General features: G+C 36.7%; 1 protein-coding gene across 1 annotated transcript; it reads right to left on the bottom strand.

Moving 5' to 3' along the window:
- Positions 1–1494: 1494 nt before the first annotated feature.
- On the bottom strand, positions 1495–11487 carry LOC104881240 (phenylacetaldehyde reductase). The gene is given in 5 exon segments (XM_059742141.1): positions 1495–3715; positions 3717–3806; positions 4385–4576; positions 10099–10268; positions 11340–11487. Coding segments are annotated over 5 exon segments (846 nt in total). The 5' UTR covers positions 11458–11487; the 3' UTR covers positions 1495–3439.
- Between the last annotated feature and the right edge of the window lie 738 nt (positions 11488–12225).

Raw genomic sequence — 12225 nt, 5'->3', positions numbered from 1 at the left:
TAATACTAGTATAAGAAGAAGAGCTGCCAGCTAATTTTTACTAACATTAGTACCTTGTATCTCCAGTTTCATAGAGAGTTGATAATTGAATTGGTGCTCAACATGTGGTATTTGTCCTAAGATAGGTGCGTTATCCATGCCAAGTAAATGCCCTATTCAAATTATAAGGCTTTGGATTCCTTAATGATTGGAATGATCTCTGGAATTTTTACCCATTTCTAAATGTCATGTCACATCTTTCCAAAGGCCAGCTTCCTTGTGCTCTAAATTGTGGAGATCACGAGTTACTAAAATTTGTGGTATGCATTAAAGAAGGATTGTTCAATGCTCTCATTATTGGCTACATCTTTTGTCCTTGCAACTACATATCTTTCAATCCCCTCTGGTAAGAAAAGAATACAGAACATAAACAAGTTGTCCCATGATGACTCACATTCCTAAGGTTCTAGTTGATGATGTACCTTCCTGAGATTGAAGAGTGAGAAATGTCAAAGACGTCCCTTATCTGAGTGAGGCCTTCAAAGACTCCTGACTCTCAAACAACTCATGATTGATGGTATACTTTAAGATGTGTTTCTTCTTAGATGGCCTGCCCTTTCTTCCAATATATCTCATGTATATTTTCATGTAAAGATTCCAGAATCCATGGCTTTCCTACATCACCAAGACCTCACCTAAGCTCCAGTGGTATTTGGCAACTGAAGAAGAACCCTGCCACAATATAACATGGGCATATCATCAGAGGATACTGGTGCGACATTACACCCATGTAAATTTAAACTAATTGTCAATGCCACATTGAATAAGGTTCACATGATATGCCCATGAGTGCTACACTTCTGCAATTTCATCAAACTGTCATGCCACAAACTGTGTGCATCAATATACCATGCTATTACAGTAACCCATAACTGTTTCCCAACTTTACATGATCAAAGAGGAAAATAATCATATCGTGATCTGCAAACCTAATGAATACAATTAAATCCAAATAATACAATCATTACAGCTCAATAAAGAAAAATATTTTAGAAAAGCTTAGTGCACAAACCACCCTCGATCCTTCATAACATCAGAACTTAGTGCACAACCTTTAAGTTACATGTGGTAGACTATCAACTATAGGCAAAAATTGAGTGTTTGCCAAGTCCATCATGTTGTGGAAGAATCATGTCAATCTTCATTTCATACATCTCTTCCTCCTTTAGCCATCAACCCATCCATAAATTAAGTACTCTGTCCCTACCACCATAGGCTACCTTCTCACCATCTGGACTCCAATCAACAGCAAAAACCTTTCCAGAATACGAAAAGAAGGAAAACATTAATTAAACCAAGTACAATGTCAAAAGAAGAATATTAACTAGTACTTAAGAGGAGGAAAATACCTCATCTTCATAGCTTGGAAGATCTTGTTTTAACTTTTGTGTCCGGATATCTCAAGCCTATATGATAAACAATATTAAATCGAGTTCATTGCTATGTTGTTGATGTTAACATGAATAAGGAAAGCCACTTTGGCAAAATAGAAGCACTCACATTCCCTACTGCAACCATAATTTCTCACCTGCTCTAAAAATTCTAGCCCAAAATTAGTAGACATGACCGTCCTTAATATTAGTAATTGGTTTCTAACATATTTGCAACAATTTAGAACAACTACAAGGCTTGGTGTGATGGGAGTGTCTGTGGTGGTCAGGAGTGCAGGGGAAGATTCATAAGAAATATCCAAAGTAGAATGCATTCATAGGATTTTTTTATTTTAGTATATTTTCATAATACACTCTCCTGAATTACTATTTAAACTTGGAAGAAAAAATGTTGCCATGTGATTATATCTAACTGTAATTTACCAAAATAAGACTTCATAAGGAAATAGTATGCCTGAAATCAGGACGAAATATTATTCCTAGTTCTACCTTTGTTTTTTTCTTTTTTAGTGCCTTGAAAAGCTATGAGGAAGCAATAGAATCATTCAACTATATGATAACCCCATCTATACCACAAAAAGACATAGTTCCCACAATTTACCTTCAGTATAGAGTCCTTGCTTCCACTCAAAAGAAGCCTACCATCAGCAGACCAACTATAAGGCAAACATGAAACAAGATGATTGACTATGTAAAGAAAAAAAAAAGGAAAAAAAGAAGGGATTGTCTTAAACAAGAATAATAGAAGCGATTCAAACCTTATCTGATGGACAGGCTCGACATGGCAACAAAAAGCAGCAACAAATTAATGGCATTAGCATTGAGAAGTAGCATCAATTCATTTTTCTTTCAATCCTCAAAGTCAGCTGCCATTCTGTCTTCTCATTTGTATGAACATAAAATGCTTTGGACTTTAATTGATCAAAATCTTGCATATCGGAAATTATACTTCTTTCTTTTGAGTTTTTAGGTTGCTATAGGATGGAGTTTATTTTCTGATCAATATGTGTACATATAAATGCCCTTATCTGCATTACTGATTTTTAATGTTTTGAAATTTTTGAAGCACACATTTTCGTCTTAGACTGTTTGTCTCAAACGGAAATGCTTAGATAATGATGCAATCACACTTAGCAAATACACTTCTATTTATCGCTTTATGTAATGTTGGAAATTACACATGAAAACATTATTTTGTACAAAATACCTTTCTTATTTCATATGAAAGATCCAATGGTTCTAAAGCAGCATGACAAATTACTTTGGTTATTGCAAGCATTGAACTAAAGCAACTACCAACAAGTCTAATCCCAATGACAATGGTCTGGATCCATGAATCAGAGTACAGCCATCAAGGCACAGGTTTATCATATGTCCAATGCTCAACCTAATGGCAACACCCTCATAATTGAAGCAAGATACAGGGGAGGTCAGTTGGAGGCAGAAGAGGTTGGTTAGTAAGTAAACAAACCATATTGGCTATACAGTTATGGAAGTATTGATTCTTGTAAGAGTTGTCAATAAAGTAACATGATATTTCCCTATAAAGCCACTAGAAATGATTCTAAATGTTTAAAGAATGTTAAGATCTGCAAAATAGTCCAAAAAAGTTGGTAGAAGTTTTTAAAAATACTGATCAAGTGAGTTGCACATGAACAACTCATTTGCAATGGAGTTGGATGCGGGGAACCCCCACTTTAGATGGGTTGGATCAAAAGGATTAATGGATTATTTAAGAAGTTCTTGCCCTTGGATTGAACTTGCATGCAAATATACGTCAAGTTCAAGATAGTAATTGCATACCCATGCTTTCAGTCCTTTCACAGTCCAGGGGTCCTTCCAAACCAGTCTGGCTTAGGAGGCCAAAACGAAATATATCTTCATCTAATCTCATATGCAAATCTCCCAAATGAGTATCTTGGTGATATAACTATAATGACCAGAGGAGAGAACAATTTTTTAATGTTAGGAGATTAGTCAGCATATATCAAAATGCATATGTAGTCCTTTTATGTGGAACTGTGGAAGTCTTGTGACGGTTTATTGATAAGTTTCGATTTAAACTTCTGAGTTTCCATTTGCAGGGCTGTTGGATAGAGTTGACTCAATATTGAAGTGAAGCATGTATTGCTACTGGAGCAGAAAGATAAACATAAAAAAGAGATTCTCATCAATTGTTGAAGAGTACCTTTTAGTAGCTTCAGAACTTCCTCCACACTTAGATTAAGAGTAGGCTGTAAGAGAGGCCCAATCAAAACCCCCCCCCCCCCCCCCCCCCCCCCCCTCCGGATTTATTGTAACCATGTCAATCCCGTTCTCTTTTGCAAACTTCCAAGCAGCCTCCTCAGCTAATGTCTTTGAAAGCATATACCATAGCTAGTAGAAACCAACATGTTTGAAAATATATAGTGAGAAGCATTTCTAGTAGATAATGGAACATAGAGAACAAGCAATGAACTTATGAACCCAAGAAAAATCTATAGGAGGCTGTGCAGGCATACACACTCACATTAAAACTAATGTGAGTTTTGTCAACCCATGTTTCTGAGCCCATCATGCTTAATGGACAGTAAGACAATCAGAGATTAACATTCATTTCAATCATATAATATCCAAATTAGAGTTCTCATTTAATTTCTTGTTTGAGGAATGAGACTTAATGGATCAGACAGCTACCAACACCATATTAGTGAAATATTAGACATACATGGAAGGATTATTTAATCTAATGGCAGGCTTAGCAAAATAAAGGGATAATCCTCCCATTCCCATCGTGTTATTTAACCCTAAGCTGGCTAGCAGAAGTGTAAAAACAAGAGGGCATGACAAATTGGCAGCTACTTCTGCAGGGTAAAAGAAGTGAAGAGCCATGGAAAGAAAACATTTTGTAAAGCCACAAACAAGATCATGCAAAAGAGATAGCATGTGATGGGAAATCATCTCATTTAAGCAACCTTTGATTTCTCACAGAAAACTGGATCTGAAAACCAACTCTCATCAACTAGCACATCAGGAGCTAGAGGTTTCCCATTGAATGCAACTGAAGCCATAGATGATGTTACAACTACTCTTTTGACAGATGGAACTTTTGCACAAGATCCTAGAACGCTCATTGTTCCTTCTAGTGCTGGGTCAATTAGTTGTGCCTGAAACACGGAGAAACAGATAAAACAAATCTCCACATAAGTAGTCCAATGAAGATAAGCTAATTAAAAGCTAATAATTATGTATAGAAGCAAACATAAGATCACATTATGGATCCTAAAGAAATTCTCAGCTTGTCTATGATCTATGTTTTTGTGTGATAATATTATGCAAACAGTTATTTACAAGGAAGGATGAGAAATCCTTCAAACAAGTAGATGTACAAGAACATGATTCAATAAGGGGAAAAAAAATAAAGGGAAAAAAATGAAGAGACAAGGAACCCTCCAGCCTTAAAGATTAACCCCAGGTAGAAGTATATGATATGGCTCACTCAAACAAAGTTGGCATAGGACATGACTTCTCTCTTAATCAGCCTCTCATCTTCTTGATTTCTCGATCTAGACTTTCAAGAAATGATCAGCCAATGTCTCTAAAAAGATCCACAATCCTCCACAAGTGGTGGTTTTATCTCCCTGACCCTTTTTGACCCAGTGACATGCAAGAGAGAACCATTGCTCAATTCTCCTTCCCCATAAGATCATAAACATCCAACTCTTTCACCAGATTTACATCCCTTCTAATAGTTTCAGGACCTCTGCATCACATCAATAGCAAACCCCATCACAAATGACATTAAAAAGCCCTAATAATCACACATCTATGGACCTGTAAAAGGCTGGAAATTTCCATCTGTCTCGAGTTTGCTAGGTAACATCAACCAAACTTGAGCTTTAGGCTACCATGAGGCTAAAGAGCCCACTACATTTTTGACATCTAAGTAGACTATCTAGTCGAAGACTTTAGTTGACCTTTTGACACTAACTTATCATGTATCATTTGCTTCTATTTCTTCTAGATAAGTTTGAATATCCATACATATGTATTTTCTATCTAGCATCAGTCTATCTCAGGCCTCAGGGTCCTCTATTTTCAACTGGTTGAAATATCTTATCACTTTTTCTTTTTCAATAAAGGCATAGAAGGTCCACAATAAAGCAGCATTCTTGAACAGGTCATAGGAGAAAGGAGCCATTGAAAAACCGAAAGGAGATTCTGAGTCTTCCAAAGAGGAATAAGCCTAATCCCTCATGGAAAGAACAGAGACATAGTAAAATGAATTTCTGCTTTGTTTCTCTTTTCATTTTCATATTTTCATTCATAACTTGAGCCTTGATTTGGCACAAACACACATCTATAAAGTTTTGTCGATTGAAGGGCCATCCACAATTGCTCTGATGGCCAAAAAGTCACAAACAACAGCATGCTGCATTCTGAAATGAAAAGATGCTGCCTGACTTCACCAGAAAAGCAAGGCAGGTGAATAACTAAAAACTGGTGCCCACACTGTGATTGTTGGCATGCTGCTAATTCCAATGATTGAGGTGGAGCTGAATTCGATCACATAGAGGCTGTTATGTTAATTGTATAACATGTTGTGTCCAGAAACTGAAAAAAGTGAAGAGTGGACTGGCCACAGTCAGGAGTCTAGAAATAGCACAGGCAGTGCCTCCTCCAGCACAAAAGCACTCTCCGACGGGAAAGGCATATTGATCTCCGATCCAAAAATGAATGTATATGCATTAAAGGGAACCTAAAGAACTCTACAGTGACAGGTATTCAAAGAGTTGTGAGATAATATACATTAGCACACAAGTCAGTGAAAGATTTTCTCATGTTCTCAAGTATCCAATCATTTCTCTGAAGCCGAATAATCCATTAGCCAGCTAAGTTGGTCTCTCTGCACAGTGCTCTCCCTCTAGAACTCCTCCCACCTCCCAAACCCTTGAAGAATCCCAACTACAGAAATCAATATCTGCCATTACATCAACACAAGATTTCCCTTCGTAACTGAGAGAACTTCAAAATCTAGGCTCCATTGTGCAATATGAAATCAGGTTGATGAGACACATTATGATCCTTTCATCATATTGATAAGCTATGTTATCAAAGAATTTTGATAAAATAAAATGTTGTTGGGCGTACCATACCTATTTATGAGAAGGAGATATTCAAAAAATAAAAAAATAAAAAAGCCACTTTCCTACATTTCAAAGAAAGATGCACAACATTGATGGAGTTATTCCATAACTGTTCCAGGATCTAACTCTCCCAACCACTATATGGAGTCACATGGTGATGGTGACAAAGGAATTGTGGTTACACATGAATTATGATAAAAAAATAAAATAAAATCAAATAAAACCTCTTTAAACATAAAATGAACCAAAAAAATAAAATAAAATTGGAAAAGAAGTATAGCAGTACACCACAAACCAATTGGTTGGTGAATGAGGCTAAACAAAATCATCATAGACAAACTCAATAGATTATGTTTGATTCTTGAAAAGTACTAAAAAAAAAACACTAAGGAAAATGATTTTCTCATGTTTGATTGTTCTATAGAAAATACCAAAAAAAGTCAAATATAATTAAAACTAATTAGAAACTTATAAATTTTCAAATTATTTAATCTTTATATTCAATAGTTAAAATAAGTGAAATAAGTTTGAAGTAACATATAAAAATAATTTATTGACTTTAAATCTATTTTTAATTTTCCTTCAATTTTTCTTTCTTTCTACTTTTCCTTTCTATTTTCTTTCCCTAGCATTTTGCCTCAAATTTTGTAGGAACCAAACATAGCCATAAGGTTCATCCATCAAATTCTGGAAGTAACTTTTATTTTTATTTTTATTTTTTTGCTGATCATGTTATGACAGTGCTAGTTTAGAATCAGAAACACAACAAATATGTCATGCAATTGGAGGAGTTATGGATGATCCTTGTATTCATAACTACATCAAAGGTATAATCATGTAGAATTATTTGAGTTTTTAAGGGGCAGTGCCTAACTAACTAAAATTAGCAAGGAGGTAATATATGAATCTTGTGAAGCATTCCCATTTAAAAAAATAATAATAATAATCATGGGGAGTAACTGAGCTGTTTGAGAAAATAAAGGAAAAGAGAATTTGGGAAGGTGAGGGAGGTGAGTAAGGAGGTAAGGAAAGAGATAGAGAGAAGGAAACAACCACTTCTCTAGCATTTTGTGGAATGCATCCACTATTAGTAAGCACATTTACCTATTTCTTATACCTATAGCATTCGGGGTCAGGAGAAAATGATAAGCAACTTGTCTAACATTTTGTGGAATGCATCTTTAGTCACCTTGAGGCAGTGGTTGTAAGTTAAAATGCTATAACTCTCTACTCTTGAAGATAAGAACAAGGATTTTTTGTTTGTTTGGGTGGGGGGGGATTTAAGGTGGGAAGTAGAAGTGGCAAGGGAGTGGAGGTGTCTCATCTTTTGTTTGCAGATGACACATTGATTTTTTACGAGGCTTCTAAGGACCAACTATTGCATCTTCATTGGGTCTTGATGTGGTTTGAAGCAATTTCTGGGCTTAAGATCAACCTTGAAAAAAGTGAGCTAATCTTAGTTGAAGGGTTCCAATAATGGAGGAGTTGGTGGATATTTTGGGGTGTAAAGTGGGGTTGTTACCTTCCAAGTATCTTGGGCTTCCTTTGGGTGCTACCTTTAAATCAACAACAATGAGGGACTTTGGCGGAAGAGCGGATGGAAAGAAAGCTCACAAGGTGGAAGAAACAAAGCTTGTCCAAGGGGGGGTTGTTTAACTCTCATCGAAAGTACCTTGTCTAGCCTACCCATTTATTTCATGTCCATTTTTGTTATTTCAAGAATGGTCTGTTGTAAATTGGAAAAATTCAAAAGGACTTTCTTTGGGGAGGGGGGTTTTCTTGAAAATAAGCCTCACTTAGTGAGTTGGCACAAGTTTGTAAGCCAAAAGCGAAATGAGGGAGGGTTAGGCATTCAAAATCTTTCTATTTTGAACAAGGCTCTCTTAGGCAAATGGAGTTGAAGGTTCATGTCAAAAGGGGAGCCCTTGTGGAAGAAAGAAATCATTGGTAAGTATGGGGTAGAAGAAGCAGGTTGGTGCTCTTTGGAGATAAGGAAGGGTTATGGCATAGAATTGTGGAAGGCTATAAGGAAATGATGGGATTCTTTCAAACGCAAGATTTCCTATGATTTGGGCAATGGAAGAAGGATAAGGTTTTGGAATGACATTTGGTGTGGGGGCACCCCTTTGAGTACCTCTTTCCCCTCTTTGTTTGCTATAGCCACTTCAAAGGAGGCTTGGGTATGTGATGTTTGGAAGCATACTAATTTTGAGGGGTGTTGGAACCCTTGTTTTGTAAGGAATTTCCAAGATTAAGAGTTAGGTTATGCTGAAGCACTCCTTTTGCGTTTACATGGCAAATCAATGAGTAGGGAGATGGATGACAAGGTGGTGTGGATGGCTACAAAGGGAGGCCCACCAATTTTTAGTTAAATCTTTCTAAGATGGGATGGTTCAAAGGGGTTCAGATTCTTTCCCGACAAGGCTTATTTGGAATTCTTAGGCTCCAATAAAAGTGAGTTTTTTTTTTGTTTTGGGAAGCAACTTGGAAGGGGATTCTAACTATGGACAATTTGAAGAGGAGAGGTTGGACTTTGGTAAACAAACACTTTTTATGTAAAGACGAGAAGGAATCTTTCAATCACATCCTTCTTCATTGTTCTAAGGCTAGTTTGTTATGGCAATTAGTTTTTTCCTTGTTTGTAGTGGTTTGGGTGTTGCATACCTCAGTCCAAGCAACGCTTCTTAGTTGGCATAGCTGATCTGTTGGGGACAGGAAAAAAAAGGTGTGGAATGTTGCACTTCTTTGTTTGTTTTGGACTATTTGAAAAGAGAGGAATAGAAAGGCTTTTGATAATATTGAGCTTTCATATCAAGAGCTAAAATTCTCTTTTCTTTGTAACTTTTTAGAATGGACCAAAGGGGGTCTAGGGCAAGAGTCCTTGTATATGATTGATTTTATCGATTGGTTAGGTTGCCATTAAGAAGAGGGTTTTGTGTTTTTTCTTTGGTGCGCACATGCGTATTTCCTATGTACTTGGTGTAGCCTTTTTTTTGGCTCTTTAACACGTCTTCTGCCCTTTTGCCTATCAAAACAAAAAAAGCACAAGGAGTGTTTGGATCAGCCACCATAAATTTCCATGGAATAGCCTTGTTACGGTGTGAGCATTCCCATGCTGCTGTCAAGGAAGTTATACATTCCTAAATAAATATTCACAGGGTTTTTGGTTCTAATTGATGCAAGACAAAGGGCCTTTATCTTCTTTTGAACAAACATAACAAGTGGAGAAAAGGAAGGATTAGGGGGGAGAATGAAAGAAAGAAAGAAAGAAAAAAAAAAAAAAAAAAGCTATTCAATATTTTTGCACATAAGCAGAATATAAAAAATCCAATATCAGTCTCTCTTTTCCACCATTGTATTGGTTTAGTGAAATCAGCAATCACTACCATTGGATCAGTTGAAGAAACCACATACAGAAAGAAGAATCATGCAAATTAACAATTCATGATTAGTTACTAATTTCAAGATCAGTAACTGATTGAAAAAGAATATAGACAATGCTAAATTTTACAGTATCCGAATGGAACCAATATAGGATAAACCTGGGGATCGTCAACTATCATCACAACTGGGGATGCTGTATGAAATACTCCATCACATCCATCAACCACAGAATCAAAGGATCCTTCTTCAAGTAAGTTTGCTTTAAACAAATGAAGCCTTTCTTTAGCACCTTCAAGTGCAAGCAAGTGTTCTGTCTTCTTTGGATCATCTGTGGCATATATAAGCACAACTTGCATGTTAAATGGAAATAAGAAGAATGAAAGCTTACAAAAACTTTATTTTGGTAAGAACATGTATTATGTGATAGAAAAAAACAACCCCAAATGGGGAAACCCTAGTACATAAGGAGTATACAGTGGAAGCATGAGTCGCATGACTAGAATATTAAGAAGTTCAACTATGCTCTTCTTAAAAGAATGGGGATTGAAGTAAAATGGATGGGGCATGTAGAGTAGTCATTTTCTCAACTGCAATTGCAAGCTTTTGGATCATTTATGCAAGATGATTGGATTTTCAAAGTGCAAGAAACTTCAGTTGTGATGTACAATTTGTTGAAATACTAACAATAGATAGAGCTAAAGGCATTGAAGAGGAAACCGAAGAACAGCAAAGAAACAAAATGAAGACCTAAACTGTCCTCTTGTCTTGTTTGTATAACAACAAAAGCTTGCAATAAAGCCAAATAATTGTACAAAAATTTGTAGATTTTCTTCGTTTCTCTGAAATTATTTTCAAGAATAGGTTTCCAAAAAGAACACAGGCCCATATTTAGAGTTTTTGGTTCCAAAACAATTTGGTATGGCTGAAGGAAAATCTTTCTTTCCCTTTGCTTTTCTTTTTTAGACCCCCCCAGTGTCTTGTAAATTAAATGCAAATTTTTTTACAAGAATAGTAGTAATTAAGAAGGAACACATGCAGAATCTGAGATGGATTGATTCTGAAAGTATCTGAAATCATTTTTAATAGCATAAACTCGATCAATTTGCCCTGTAGAACCATGTAGAGAGTATAATTCCAAGAAAATTAGGACAACACAAAGACCCGAGTACTGAATATTGACTTTCAATCATAGATTAAACTTCTGAAAAAGGAAAAAGGACAAAGACCCATCAAAATACCACTCAATCTAAGTTTCAAACTGCTAAATAACGGCCCACCCACATGCATAAAACTAACATTATGCTTGAAAAGTACTGAAACAATAAAGAAAGAAGAAAATTGGGGACAATAGCAAGTGGGGTCGGGAATGAGAAGTTTTGTAATTGGGAAGAGATCTGCCTTGGGTCTCGAACTGTGGCTTTGACGGTGTAGCCGCATTGGAGCAGGAGCTTCACCAGCCATGAGGCTATGTACCCAGAAGCTCCGGTCACGCACACCACCTTGCCTTGCCCGCTCATTTCTCACTCTCTGCTGCAAAAGATCAAAATTGTAGTACACTCACCACCTTTTCTCAGATTCCACTATCGTAATAATAATTATATTCTATTTTCTTATATTTCATATCCGCCCCCCGCCCGCCCGGACCAACCCGAAATTTTGGGCTTCAGACTGGATTTTTGGACTTAAAAGAGAAGAATTTGTGTTAAGCCAGGAGCTTCCCGGCCCAACCCAAAAGTTTGGGCTTCAGACGGGCTTTTTGGACTTAAAAGAGAAGAATTTGTGCTCAGCCAGGCCCGACTGTTTTTCCCAAACCTAAAAGGCCCAAAACCAGCCCCACAGGAGCTTCGGGCTTTGGGTTCAAGCATGGTTGCTAATTATTTTTTAAAGCAGTTTTTTGTTTTTTAGAAAAACAAAAACAAGAAGACATATTTGACAAAAAAAGAATAGTTTTCTATTCATAAAAATAAAAAAATAAAGTGTTTTAAAATAAATCTTTTAATTATTTCCATTTGTTTTCATAGAGTTATTTTAAATAGAGAAGTACCCCTTTTGGTGGTGAGGGCCCGGGGAGTTGTTATTTCTTGACTTTTCATGATATTTTTAGAAGGGGTAGGGGACCCCACGGGAGGCATGGATCCCGGATGCATGAGACGTACGGCTGCAAGGGGGTGATGGCCGGCCATGCTTGCTGATGGGTGAACAGCAGGGCAAGTAATGGCTTGCCAAGGAAGAAATAAGAAAACAGGGGGGAGAAGGAGGAAAGAAAAGGGGAAAAGGAGAGACTG

This window comes from Vitis vinifera, chromosome 13 (genome assembly GCF_030704535.1).
Source record: "Vitis vinifera cultivar Pinot Noir 40024 chromosome 13, ASM3070453v1".
NCBI classification, from domain to species: Eukaryota; Viridiplantae; Streptophyta; class Magnoliopsida; order Vitales; family Vitaceae; genus Vitis; species Vitis vinifera.
Note: the sequence above shows the minus strand (reverse complement) of the source record. Positions and strands in the feature narration are given on the sequence as shown.